This window comes from Columba livia, chromosome 5 (genome assembly GCF_036013475.1).
Source record: "Columba livia isolate bColLiv1 breed racing homer chromosome 5, bColLiv1.pat.W.v2, whole genome shotgun sequence".
Taxonomy (NCBI): domain Eukaryota; kingdom Metazoa; phylum Chordata; class Aves; order Columbiformes; family Columbidae; genus Columba; species Columba livia.
The window spans coordinates 26,574,524-26,589,069 of NC_088606.1; the positions used below are offsets into that span (position 1 = coordinate 26,574,524).

The 14,546-nt window shown below is 34.5% G+C and overlaps 1 protein-coding gene across 6 annotated transcripts in view; it reads right to left on the minus strand.

Moving 5' to 3' along the window:
- TTC6 (tetratricopeptide repeat domain 6) overlaps nucleotides 1-14,546 on the minus strand; it is a 66,458-nt gene that overhangs the window by 14,667 nt on the left and 37,245 nt on the right. For all 6 annotated transcript variants that reach the window (XM_065064005.1, XM_065064006.1, XM_065064007.1 and 3 more), the window contains 12 exons: nucleotides 14,261-14,436; nucleotides 13,684-13,820; nucleotides 11,424-11,593; nucleotides 10,815-10,935; nucleotides 9,355-9,505; nucleotides 7,943-8,025; nucleotides 6,400-6,476; nucleotides 5,353-5,513; nucleotides 3,189-3,323; nucleotides 2,050-2,199; nucleotides 1,638-1,778; nucleotides 975-1,088 (listed from right to left, as the gene is read on the minus strand). In XM_065064005.1, coding sequence (XP_064920077.1) covers nucleotides 975-1,088; nucleotides 1,638-1,778; nucleotides 2,050-2,199; nucleotides 3,189-3,323; nucleotides 5,353-5,513; nucleotides 6,400-6,476; nucleotides 7,943-8,025; nucleotides 9,355-9,505; nucleotides 10,815-10,935; nucleotides 11,424-11,593; nucleotides 13,684-13,820; nucleotides 14,261-14,436 — 1,616 coding nt within the window. The remainder of the gene's footprint in view (nucleotides 1-974; nucleotides 1,089-1,637; nucleotides 1,779-2,049; nucleotides 2,200-3,188; nucleotides 3,324-5,352; nucleotides 5,514-6,399; nucleotides 6,477-7,942; nucleotides 8,026-9,354; nucleotides 9,506-10,814; nucleotides 10,936-11,423; nucleotides 11,594-13,683; nucleotides 13,821-14,260; nucleotides 14,437-14,546) is intronic.

Sequence of the window (14,546 nt, forward strand, 5' to 3'; positions counted from 1 at the left end):
AGTAAGGTACTTTTAAGATTAAGAATCTCCAAATATAATTTATTGTTATCGAAAAACCTAAGCACCAGTTGTATTAACTGAATGTGGGTGTAAATTTTGTAAAAGAGCAAATAATGACATGACTAGGAAAAGCGAAGCCTCAATTCTCAAGTTTCTCAAAAATGAACAGTAGCTCAATAATGTTTGATCTGAAGAAGTTCTAATCCAACTCTTTTTTCGCCTGAAGAATGAATTTACACAGTATGCTTTAGAATAACTAGACCGTTTAGAGCTAATATGACAAAAATCTCCTTGATTGCAGCATTCCATATACTAGCCACTTTAAAAAGTTCTGTTCTTTATCACTTCTAAACTAAGCTAGACATTACAAACAGTTTCAAAGAAAACAACCCAGTTCTTGCGAGATCTAAGAAATTTCTTCTGACAACTACATACATTTTTTCTGCAACTTCCCTTGTACTTTAAGTGGGTTTTCTGGAGAGTGATAGCAAAGAACAGGTTCTATACCTTATTTATGAAGAAACTATCATTTTAATGTCTTAAAACTTTATCTTCAGTTACCATAATTACCTATTTTTCTTTACCCATGGCATCAGTCTTGGACAATTAACCTGTAAGCACAATTGGCCTCTGCCAAGGTCAATTTGACTTCGGAAATCTGCGCTCAAATATACAAGAACTAGCATTATCTCAGTAAACAGGCCTTATCAAAAAGACAGATCAACACAATTGTGTTCCCAGTCTGAAGCTGCACGGTGCCGTTGTGCACCTTGTTGTGCCTTTGCTTTATAACGAAGGTAGAAAGCTGAAACACTTAGAGACAGGTCATTTTTAAAACAGTTTCCTGAAGAGCACAACCATTCAGGAAAACATTGCAAGAAGTAAGAAATTTTGACCAATTGTCAATAACAGGTTACTAGCTAATACAAACAACTGAGTGCTCATGTGATGTTGGAAAAAAATCAATACCATACCTTTCTGAAGTCCTTTATTTGATGATAACAGACAGCTCTGTTATAATATGCCAAAATGCAGGTTGCATTGAGGTCAATAACTTCTGAAAGATCTTCAATTGCAGCTTTAAATGTCTGCACATGAAAAACCACTATGTAAAAATTGTAATTCAGTGTTCATGGCACTACATATTCTTCCTCAAATAATAGCCTATTGTAAAATTTCATTTAATGGTTTTATATTTTGGTTCTTTATCAGTACTGGAAGTCATCCAACCATTTCATTATGTCCTCTCTGAACTATCTACTGCAGTCCTTACTCCAGTGGGAGTACTTCTTCAGAAGCTCTATTTGTGCAAAGACTGGGCAAACTAACATTCTTAGTGTTTTCTTACCTCACTTCCATATATTGCAATACAGAATCAATCCTTAACTTTATTAGCTTACATTTTATACCTAAACATAGCACTATCTTTTGTGGAGTTTTGGTACTTCTATCATTTTCAGTTACACAGAACAACCGGACAGCATCTTCAATGGGGAATGGAAAGTATCACAATCTAGTGGAAGCCCTTGTTTCCATCAGCAACACTTTTACCATTATTTCACTATTATAAAGTGTCACATAACACACATTAAGTTCTAAGGGAGAATGCAAAAGTACAACAATAAAGACAGTCCCACCTTATTTTGACACTTTAGAATTCCTCGGTAAAAATAAGCTTGCACGCTGTTAGGAATAATTTTGATCGCCTCACTGCAATTCAGAATTGCCTGAAAGTATCTACCTTGACTTCCATAGTAAGTAGCAAGAGCCATGTATGCCTGTAGAGATGAAGACAGAATGATGACATGGTTAAAAAAAAAAAAAATAAAAAGGTTTGTTTAGTATTATAAAGCAAGGGTTAAAGAGAAGACTGAAATTACAAGTTTTATAAAAATATACATCTTACGAAGCTTGTCATTTCTTTTATTTGATGTTTGCTGTGTGTTTTCTTGCAGATTGCAAGGTAAGGCCGTCATAAATGCAAAACCTATCAGTCTTTCAACCCATCCAAACATGCCCCACAGAAACAATCAAGAGTCTTTATATTACCTGGAAATGTGACGGACAAAGGGCAAGTGCTCGATTAAAATCTTGGATGCACTTAGCTTTTCTGAGCTGCATTCTACACAGCCCTCGCTGATAAAACGCATCAGGGTAATGTGAATGTAGTCTGATAGCCATACTAAAAGCATCACGGGCCTAAAAAGATAACATATCATCTGAGTTAAATATGGTCTATTTGTTCACCTGAAATCATAGGCTAACTAACTGATTCTTTTGTACAGTTAGGTATGACCTGTTTTTGCAGTTGGAACCTGCCATGTGCCTGCATTGTTTTTTATAATTTTCATCCATTTACTGTTACTTAAAATTTTGTAATATTTAACACCTGAACCAGACAGAGAATTCATTAGTAAAGTTAAGCTTGGGAAGAAGGGAGGGGTAAGAGGGAAGGTGTTTTAAGATCTATTTTCCTCCTCCCTGTGAAATTCTGGTATTTCAAATGTTTCTATTTTCTGTCTTGGGCCTTTTAGTAAATCAACAACTGGAACATGTTTACCAGAATATCAACATAGAAAACATTTGCATGAACTCACACTATGCCTGCCACAAAGCTCACTGATAGGCTTTCTGTTGTTTTCAACAACATCTCTAACACAGTTTAAAATGTTGATTTTGTTAAAAGAAGGAAAATATATTATTCTTAGGCAATGCAGTTTATTTCTTAAATTTCATACATAAGTGTCAAAGAGAACCGGCTAGGGGTGTTCTGAGCTACAAAAATATAGAAAACAGTTAACAAATTACAACCAACTCCATAATACAATATAGAAATTCCTTTGCCCAAGTTTAGTACCAATTCACTAGGCTACCAATACTCCTACATGACTGGCTTTTGTCTGTAAGATCTGTGAAGACATTGATAAATAGATAAGAAATTAATGTATTTTTTTTATTCCATCAGAATGGTAATTAATGACATATATTAAAAAAAATCATAACATTAGCACTGGAAAAATTACTCACAAATTTGCAAGCCAGTCTAACATACATCATGAATTCAAAAGAAAATTGCTAAAGGCAGTGGAAGATGGTTAAAATACTGAAATAATTTGCTCAGTTATCATAGTCGTTGTCTACAAGCAGTGGATTCAAAGGCTAATATACTCTATATAATTAATACCAACCCTTAATAAACTTTTTTGCTCCATGTAACACCGGCCTGTGAGATAATATATTTCCGCATTTTCAAATGTTTTAGGCAGAATTTTTGCTGAACTCATCAGAAGATTAATAGCTTTTTTGAAACTTCTCACAGCATCCTGCAATACAGAGAATCTTAATAGTTGTAAAGCACTTAACTGAAAATCCACAAAATTTGTTAGACATTTTAAAATTTTTTTCAGTTTTTTTTTTCTTAGTCTTTGGAATATTATGGTAAAAATGCCTAGTCTAGTGTTCCTTGATGTTCCTGGAGTTAGACACATACTTGATCTCTGAATGGTTCTAATAAGTGACTAGGAAAACAGAGAAATATTCCTGAGTTTTACTTATATATGACAAAGTAACTAATGTACATGATCTAGAAATAACATACAGTTCATTTATATTGTTATTTAGGTACATAGTTAATTACAGGGTTTTTTTTACTTATATTTATTTCCTTGGGAAGAAAACGTATATGTTTTGATGAAGTCTGATGATAATTAAGTACTTGCTACAGGTTTCTTTATGTAAATAATGACAAACCATTTTTTCTATAGGCAATTTACATAACTTTAATAACCATTAAGAAATATATTGAAAGGATCAATCCTGTATAGGCATTGAAGGACATTAAGTGAATAGCGTCTCAGAATCTTACCACGTCTCATAGATCTGGGCAATAATTTATGCATATTTAATAATACTTTGGTGTAAAGGAGAGTTTAAGGAAAACGACCAAAAAATTAAGAACAGTTCAAGATAAGCTGTTCCTCAGCCTTTGAAGATTATGAAGGGGCAAAGTTGAAAGTTTCAATATCAAGAAGAGTAAAAGAACTATAGCATTTTTTACTTGAGTCTTTCAATATAAAGAATTATATGTTTAGAAAAATCAGTTTGGAATACCAGTGCTCATAGGACTGTCTGTAAATACATGTGCCTTCATAAGTTGTCAATGTGGTAGAAGTTTTAAATGAAACAGGTCTGCATTTACTGCTATTTAAACACATTTTTTTCTCTATTCCTACAGTTCAAAAACACTCATATTTTAAGAGGAAAAAGAAATGGAGCTACTTGAACTCACACATAGTTCTAAAGGCACAGCTGATTCTCAGGGCACTATTGCAGGCAGTCTGATCATTTTTCCATGCTGAGAGTTTGGTGCCACTCCTCTCCAGCAGAGGTAGCAGTGCAAGTCCTCACCTCTGGGTGAAGCACTGAGAAATCAGGGATCTACTCTTATACACATCCTCTTCACCATGACAACTGAAATGTGTTGAATTGGAGGACACTAACAATCGCTGTCTTTGACTTAGCATTTTTTCAAATACAGCAGAATTAACCATGTCCCATTATGGTTTGAGACAAACAAAACATCCAAACCTAACACAAAAAGACTGAGTGGATCAAGAGTTTTTATATGGTACAAGCCCAGGGAGTAGGAGTATAGTTTTTGCAAAGGGCATAGCTTTTTGTTTAAAAAGAACCTGCAAACATAAGGCTAAGAGGAAACAGAACAACTGTGCATTTCAAACAGAGAACACAATATACAGGTAGATCCAAGGTCTTATGAATCTATCTATTGTGCTTAGGGAAATGGGACTTCGTACATTCTGTATAAACAAATAGAACAGTACAAAAAGAAAAAGCTAATCCATACTGCCAATTTCAACAATTCTGCAGGCCTCAAATACCAGCTAACTGCTGGACTCAGAGGAGTGATAATATTGCTCAAACCCACATATGAATATTAACAAAGCTGAGAAAATACCTGTAACTATACATTATATATTCAGTTCACATACACAAATTAAACTTTTGTACTGCATTTTGTTACATAAAAAAATAGACATATTTCCGTATTATTTAATTTCAAAAGGAGCAAAATTATTACATATAATGGACCTCAGTCTATATAACTGTATCATTTAGCTGACCATCATAAATGTCTTAAAAATAAAGTTGCCTAATTTATGCTGAACTATCAGTGCTGCTCTGTTGAAAATTCTTACTCAGGTCTTCCTATAATTTAAAAAGAGGTACTCTTAAGGTTTATATATATATTTACATGTTTCACAAAATATTAAAAGAATACAGAAAGAAAAACATTGTCTTGATTGGCATGTATATAATGTAAAGTTTTCTGACCTTAGTTTTATTTGCTTTCATTTGTATTTTTCCTAAAATCACCAATGCTGAAGGCTCAGGGTTAATTGCAGTAGCTCCATATAAGCACTCTATGGCCTTATCGTGATTTTGACAAAATGACTGAATGAGTGCTTGCTGAACAGGCTGAGACATAAAGGATTCTGGAAGGAAACCACAAGAAAAACAGTAATCTCTTTGACTTCAACCTATATATTTTCCAATATAAAATACCTTTCAATGGTATGCAAACTTTAAAATGCTATTAAAATATTTGGAGTATCAAAGCTTGTTGTAATATCCATTAAAATACATATGTAAACTGAATTCCTGCCCAAGTCTGAAGCTGAACAGTTATTTATCAATGACTGTAGTTTGATTGCTAAACATCTGCAAATATTTACCCTCCTCTCCCCACATGTCAGAAGGTATTGCTCTGTGGAAGTATCCCAATATTCCTGCTTTGTTTTTATACTCTTGTGCGCTGTGTATCCACTCTCGGTCACTAACAGACAGGAAATTAATCTTACACAGTGTGGCTATTCATATGGATTCACCAAGAGCTTCAGGACTGACATTCTGTGCCCAGCACATAACAAGGAACTACTATACTGCAACATTTTTACTGTTCAAAAGAATGGGGAAGGTTCAGTTCTAAAGCTTAGTTGATTTTTTGTTAGGAAAGACTGCACATAAGTACAGAACAGAATCCTTATTCAATATTCCTTTAAAGCAGAAATTACCAATATTGAAATGTAGACATAAATATAATTACTTAATTAATTAAATGAAAACCAAACAAGAACTCAAAAGATAAAGGAAATTCTGAAATAGCAGGTGATAGTACAGGCAATAGTTTACACCATTATTAACTTTAAAGGCTTCAGATATGCAAACAAAATACTCTAGATAAGTTCCTTTATTTTAGCTGATTCATAGTAACTAACCTATTTGCATGCTTGAACTTAATTTTTTGGAACAATTCCTTGGTTACAGACTGTTGCCATGGTTCAGAACAATCTAGGAAAATTGATGGCAAATTGATGTTACCTTCATCCATTTCTGCAAATTGTTGAATACATAAACTTGCCAGCTCATCTTTCTTCAATTCCACTAAATACTGTCCCCTATAATGAAATATTTGTTGGATGTAATAAGTGAAACTATTTCCAGGCATTTCTTTCAAAGTGCAAATACTACTTAAATAGGTTTTCATTAGTGGAAAAAGAAAAAATAATACCTTCCAATAAAAAAATCTCAAGTTTTTCCTTTCTTTTATCAGAAACATCTGCCATTTTTTTTCTCTCACACCACACCAACAAGAAATTATATGCTTATCTCTCTTCAGATAGTAGCAGTCACAAAAATACATTTTCTGTGGATTTCACAGATGGCGATCCTTACAATGTCAAGAACTGCAACAATAATCTTAATAATACTGTTTCTAAAATCAACCACAGGTCAACTTCTGCCTCTTCAGACGTCAGCATCAGTATAAGAGGTAATGCTAGCCAAACCACACTCTAAGAGACAAGCTGAGTGAAAGTTTGGAGGGGAAGCCGTATGAGGAGCAGCTAAAGTCACTTGGTTTGTTCAGCCTGGAGAAAAGGAGACTGAGGGGAGACCTCATCACGGCTACAGTTTCCTCACAAGGGGAGGAGGAGGGGCAGGTGCCAAACTCTTCTCTCTGGCAACCAATGACAGAACTCAAGGGAATGGCAGGAAGATGTGCCAGGGAAGGTCTAGGTTGGACATTAGGAGAAGGTTCTTCACTCAGAGGGTGGTGGAGCACTGGAACAGGCTGTGACAGGAGATGTCACAGCTCCACGCATGACAGTATTTAAGAAGAGACTGGACAACACCCTCAGACACATGCTGTGAACTGTGGGGTTGTCATATGCAGGGACAGGATTTGGACTCAATGATCATTGTGGGTTCCTTCCAACTCAAGACATTCTATGAAACCCATTCTAAATTTGGGAAAATACCAAATGGCAGTTAGTAACTAGTTCTCCTAATACACCTGAGGAATAATATCAAAGCATTTCCTTCTTAGTTCTTACGGCTTTTCAGAGTAGGAAACAGCTTTAAGTACTAATTTGTTTATTAGTCTTGATAGTGGCCGCTACTTCTCCCTGGTCTGAAGAAGAGATGATGGGAAAGAAGAATACTTCAAACCTAAATTGGCCTGGGCTCAATCCTTCACATTATTTGCTTTATGTGGATTCTGCAGACAAATCAGGGAAAGACCCAAGCACTTGGGGAAATCATCTAAAATTATTAAATTTTTTAAAGTTCAAACTTGCTTTTTTGTCATGGCACCTATTTACTTCTTTTTCCCCAGAAGCTTTATGTACCTAAAAGAGCAGTGTCCTGTATATGAAACAAAGTTCCCCCACTCCAAGGTAAAGATTACAACAGTTCGGTGACACTACACAGATACAGTTCTTCAGGCTTGAAAATGTTATGGAATACTACATTTTTTAAAATCCATTCAGAGCAGGTTTCAAAGAATACACGGGTAACTACCAACAGCATTCCAATTTTTTTTAAGTGGGATATATGTGAAGTCCTCAACTAATTACTTTCCTACCTTATTATGTAAAGTTGTGATTTATCCGGATAAAGATGAATGGCTCGGTTTATATCTTTCACAGCATTTGGCAAATCATGATTCTGTAATTTATAGAGCAAAAACATCAATTTAATGGCCAATGCAAACACAATTTGGAGACACGATTAGTATTTATGAAAATGTGGTTCTGCAGGATGCAATGCCCACATGGTAACACCTCACAAGGCACATATACCCTCTGCAAAGGAGCTCAACGTGTTTTTAACAAAGGTCTGAAATGTTTACCCTATGTATTTCCATAATCTCCCACAGGGCAGATCCAAACTCCAGTTTCTTTCCCAAATTCCAAAGAGTCTGGACTATGGGGAAGGAAATTAGGTCATCAGATCCACATGCACATAAATCCTGATGAATCTTCATTGCTGCAAGGAATTTGCATTTATTTTTCAAGTGTCTGTGCATGAGGCCCCATTCACTGTGTTTTATATGCTGAGGAGAAAGATTATTACAATGAAGATCCTAAGGACTGACTCAACCAGCTGGGAGAGCTGCTAACTGGAACTCCAATTGAAGAACATTATTGATGGAATGCATATACTGAGCTTTTTTTTACTGCTTTACATTGAAACAGATTTTTTAAAATCCCCCCCCCCCCGCCATCCCCCAAAACCAAGATGCAACTTGAGCATTCATGGATGGCCTTCAATACAAACTATCTGGCACAAGTTCTTAAAGACAGTATCAGAAAAATAACATAATCAATCTACCTAGATGGACTCTAAGTTAAAAGCCATTTCCTTTAGTTGTGGAAGAAAATTGACATTGTAAGCAATTTCTCAAAATGTTTTGAAAAGCAACTAAGCACTGTGAGACACAGCAGTTGTTTCAATTCTGCCAATGACATTTACAGAAATTAGGTCACAATAAATACTCCATTCATTGTACTCCTGAGAGGGTCTCAGAAAGCAAGTGCTAGCAGAAAGAATTCTCAGATCCCATGCAGAAGTAGAAAACATTCTGTTCCACAGTAAATTAAAATATTGAAAATATTTTCATTCCCATTTGGGAAAACTCTGTTTAGAAAATACTGTATTTCAAAACTTTTTTTTTTAATATTAAAAAAATACAGATTTTCAAAAACATTTTTTTTAATTTTTTTGATTATTAAAACTCAAATTAAATGTACAGTGGTGTAGAAAAGCAAAAATGACACTTGGAATATTTTGTGTCATTGCATGACATGCCAACAATATTTACAATTGCAATGTATGTAATTCCATTATGGTGACAAGGACTACTTGAAATGTATAGCCATAACTAGGTTCTAGCATCTGTATAACACCAAGGCATAAGTATTTAAATACTCACAGCAATGATATATATAAATAAAGCTATACTAAGTGGCAAACAAAGCAAAAGGAAAGTATTACCTTATGATATGCTTGCGCTCTACATACATAGGCTCGAACATTGAGAGGATCGATTTCAATGACATTAGTAAACTGTTGAATAGCTTCATAGTATTGATCAAGATGCAACAGGAGTATCAAACCAATATTTAGGTAAGCAAAGATTACAGAGCTAAAAACAGAATTTTTTCCTTTTGTTATTGCACGAAATATGTCATTGTATTAACCACAACTTATACAGGCTTCATCTCCTCTTATGACTTTTACCACGTATCTATTTTGTGATTGCACTGAGCGAAATAATTGTAATTGCCAGCAGAGGAGACAGCTCCTTAAAAAACACCATTTCAGTAGCTTGTGATGTTTGGCTTCACACTAGAGTCTCTCTGATCTCCAAAACCAGCACTCAAAATGTGAATTGTGAAAAAATGATGACAAGTGTCTTTGTCATAGAAGCTGGAATAGAAATAGAGCTAACTGGTAATTTTATATATACTGAACACACTAAGAAATACTGAATTATTCAACACTAAAAACACATTCCAGTTTTAAAGGACTGACAAAGCTTACACATTTTCCATCTAGCATGCTCCCTTATTTTCTGCCATTTCACTTGGCCAGCTGCTGAGGAGACCTGGCTTTCCAGGATCTGCAACGTTTTGTGCATCCCACTTTTACAGACTGTTTCTAAGCAAAGTTCAAGACTTCCTAGAGCAGAGCCAAGACAAAGCATAATCTGAGGGGTCTTTAGGCCTGCGACAGATTGGAATGGAAGCCTTTGCGCAAGACAGGACTGTTGAGGTTGCCCAAGGTTGAAAAAAGAACTCAGCACCTTTAGAGTAAGGTAATTAATACAGCAAACTGGTAAGGGAGACTAGGTGCATACTGCAAGACCATTTGCATGGCAAGGCTGCTACAGATAAAAATACTTCAGAAACAGATTATAAGTAGTAGGAAGAAATGCAATTCAGACAAATCACATCAGCTTCAGTCACCAACTACCAAGGATAACAAGCCACCTTTTTTTTTTTTCTCATGACACAATTAACTGGCTTTTGCTAAAGAAAATATTGTGGTATTTTCTTTTGTAGAAAAAAAATAGTTTGACTTTTTACCTGCATTAGGGACACATTACCTCCCAAAAGACAAATTAAATTATTATGGCATGAGTAGTCAACTTTAATTAGGACTTCAGTTTCACCTTTTGTCTGCCAAATCTGAATAATTTCTTTACCAAGTTGCCATATAAAGCAAAATAAAATTTAATTTTGAAGTACATTAAAAATTATTTGTTTTTATACTTAGACTGTAGTAAATGAGGCAAAAGATACTAAAAGAAAGCAACATTTTGTATTCGTGTGGTTTAATTCAGGCTGTTTGCTGAGTAACTGTTCTGATTCTACTTTCCTTTATTAGTACTTTTATGCCCCCAGGCAATCAGAATATAAACAATACATATTAAAACTCTCAAGTCCAATCACCTGTCCAAAGCGAGGACACTTTCAAAGTCACAGATTGCAAGTGACCATTGACACTGTTCTGAGTAAACGATGCCACGATGAAGAAAAGAATAGATATTTTCCTTAGTGTCATTGATGAGTACTGTGAGAGAGGGAGAAAAAAAATCAACTGTTCAGATATTCACATATATTTCAGTTACTCCATGCAACTCATTCGCACATTACTTTTTACCCTAATTTTCCTAGAGTTTTATAAAATATCATAGGTAAACCACAACAAAACATGTCAGATCATAATTAAAACTGTTCAATGTGGCATGAAACATCTTCAAGACATATCTATAATTCTCAGTTACACACACTTGAATTATTAAAAGTGAAGTAGAGAAGCTTAGGAAGCAAAGTTAAAATAACTGAAGAGTAACAACAGCAGCAGCTGTCCAGGTCTAATAGCAAACATAATAGAAATGAAAAGGAGCAAGTTATTACCAAACACTGAAAGACAAAAATACATTTCAATATTTGCAACATGAAATATCTGTGTCATACTGCAGGACAGCAGTTACTGGTGAATGGTCATTTCTCTTTTTAATGATATACGTATACACCATTAAAAGAAACAAACAATACCAGAAACACTGAAGTCCTGCAGAGCTCTTTTCGGATCGGTCTGTCGTAGTACGCAACCTCTATAGTAGAACGCTAACCAACAAGAAGGGTCTAGTTGAATCGCTGCTGCTAAGTCTTGCATTGCGTTTCTATACCGGCGCTGCTTAACATACGCTCTTCCTCGATACAGCCTAACAAGGAAGAAAGTTTCTCTTTAAATATAATTTCCCTTAGAAAATTATACCTACAGAATGAAGTAATAATGTGAAGTCATGGGCTATTATTTATAACATTAACAGGTTGAATCAAATTAATATCAAGAGCTCTTCCATTGTTTTTGTCCTGCAACCTTGAGGTAATTATTCAAGAAAAAATATTGAAAAACAGAATAAATATTCAATTTTATTTTTGAGTTTAATAAAGCAAGTCTGAAGTAAACAAGTCCTGTAATCTATATCATATAGGCAGATCACTGCAATTGCATGAATCAAACTCAATATAATAGAACATCAGAGTAGATCACAGTGTATCAGCTTGGGCATCACAGAGTTGGAACTCTCTCCAAGTTCTATAGTCAGCTCGTGCAACTTTCTCTGTATGGGAAATACCAGATTTTGTTAAATCAGATTTAAAAGAAAAAATATAAATCTGGTCTCATTAATACTAAAGCTTTCTGAAAACATCCAAAACATCTGCAATATTTCTTTCAACTGGTATTTTACAAAATCAGATCCTACTGTTTTACACTATTCCTCTCTCAAATTCTGGAAGCTAGCAATATATTTAAACAACATAAATCAAAAGCACGGGTGAAAAAGTGTGAATAGACAGCGATGGCTGTAAAATCACTTTATTAATGTAAAATCTAATATATAAAACTTACACTTATTAAGCAGGTCTTATCCCACTTCTATGCAGAGTTATCATGCAAAACATATACTATTCTTTTTAAAACCTAACGCAGTAAAGTCAGTTCTTCCAGAATTTAAATCACATGCTTAACTACGCAAACACAAGGTACTGATACTAATCATAGTCACTAGGATTATTGACAGAGCCCACTCATCAACATGTGAGCCTCAATGAACTAGTGGATTTCAGGAAAACGAATGCAGCTTCATGTTGCTTCAAGATTTTATTTCAAAGTCAGGGTTTTAAGGAGTGCCTGTAAATGACTTTAGTAACACAGGACACTAATGTCATAAGAAACCCTTGCACGATTTTGTGGTTCCCTGTGAAGGAGATGGACTGACAGGTAGAACATACACACAGAGGAACCCTTCCCTAGTTGTTTCTGTTCAGTTTGGATGGGAATTAGTTCCAGAATAAGACACCAAAACTTAGGTGCCAATTTGTAGATGATTACAACATGTTAGGTATCTGAGTTTCCACTACAGTTGATGAAGATCTAGTCAACATAATACAAGGAGATGAGAGCAATTATCTTCATGCAAAATTTACACTTACTGGCTGTTTAGCTGAACAGCCCTTTAGGCTTTATAGAGGAGTTTATATGCAGTCAACCTAGAGTCTACTAACTGTATTGAGTCCTTGATGATAATTGCTGCTCAGATACCTACATCCCATGGATACAACGAGCTGACACCTAAATTCAGGTACCGTAATCCGCTTTTATTTTTATTTTACATCTGTTTTCATTAATCCAGAATAGAATATAAAAAAGAATGTAAAACTTTGCAGGACTTATATTAAAAAGAAGTCACATTTTCTAACAGGGAAATCATATACATTTTTGTGTCTTTGTAAGTCAAACCTCAAAATCATCATTACAGTTCAAAAAATAAAGATGCACCTCATTCATAATTTAAATTTCTCACAGAAAACATTAATTCAGCATAATGTTAAAACTAGAATTGCCAAGGCAATCATTAGAAATTAGGCATAGAACTCTGCATGCTCCACTCCCACAGAGCAATATCACTTTGAGCATGTATTTAAATCCATCTCTTTAGAGCAAAGGACATATGCCTGTGCTTAAGTCTAACTGGCTCTATATTTGCATTACTCCAGGGGGATTGGAGCACATGCTTCTGTGTTTAGCGATATTAACTTCTAGAGGCTAATCCAAAGTCATTAAAGCAATACAAAGATTCCCCAATGGATATCAAGGCCTAGAAGTCTTACTCTATTTCTATTAGACACCTCTTTGGAAATGCAACTGCTTTATTATTGTTTTATGCATATTCAGTCCTTTACATATTACGATTATTTTAATAATCCTCTTAAAATTCAAATACTTTTGTCAAACTATATATTCTACCTTGCCTGAGCATTAGTGGGGTCTTCCTTGATCACAGCTGTAAAATCCTGAATTGCTTTCATAAAAACTGAACAGTCAAAGAAATATATTCCATGTTTCATAAGCGCATCTGTTCTTTTTGGGTTATACTGAAAACACTATAATGAAAAACATAAAGCAGTAAATGGTGTTATTCCTAATGGTTATTATTTCTAATGATTAAAAGTCTTAATCAAGCCTAAAAATAATATATTCTTTTATTCTCAGATTCCCTTTTTATTCCCTTTTTCTTTAATGTCTATTGCAATTTTCATTAACTGTAAAGTGAAACAAAAAAATAGAAATGCAAGCTTATTAGCAGGTGATAAATTGTAGACATTCAATAATTTATTCAGTTAGCTGGCAGGAATAACAGAAATCACATATTTCTATGGCAGAGATTTTTTTTTTAAAACATAATTAATTTGAAAGGATATCTGTTCTCCAAGCTATTTATCGGTCATATCCAAATACAGTTTGCTTTTAATAACGTTACGACACATTTCATTTTTATTAAAAGTTACTACATTACTGTAACAATACCAAAGACTGAACTTACTTTGGCATAATCATCCATGGCCAATAACAACTGATTTTCCTCAAAATACAACTCAGCTCGTCTGAAATAAATGTCATCATCTGTAGGGCTGCACCGTATTGCAGAGTTATAACTGATGATTGCCAAAGCATTATTACCCTGTTTCCTGTAAATTTCGGCCATTGACAAGTGTGTATCTGAAACAACCACCCCAAAAATAAAAGGCATTATTTGATAGCCCCAAACAATAAGTCATCTCCTTGTTACACAGTAATGAACACAAGCAGTAGAAATAAAACAGTAGATT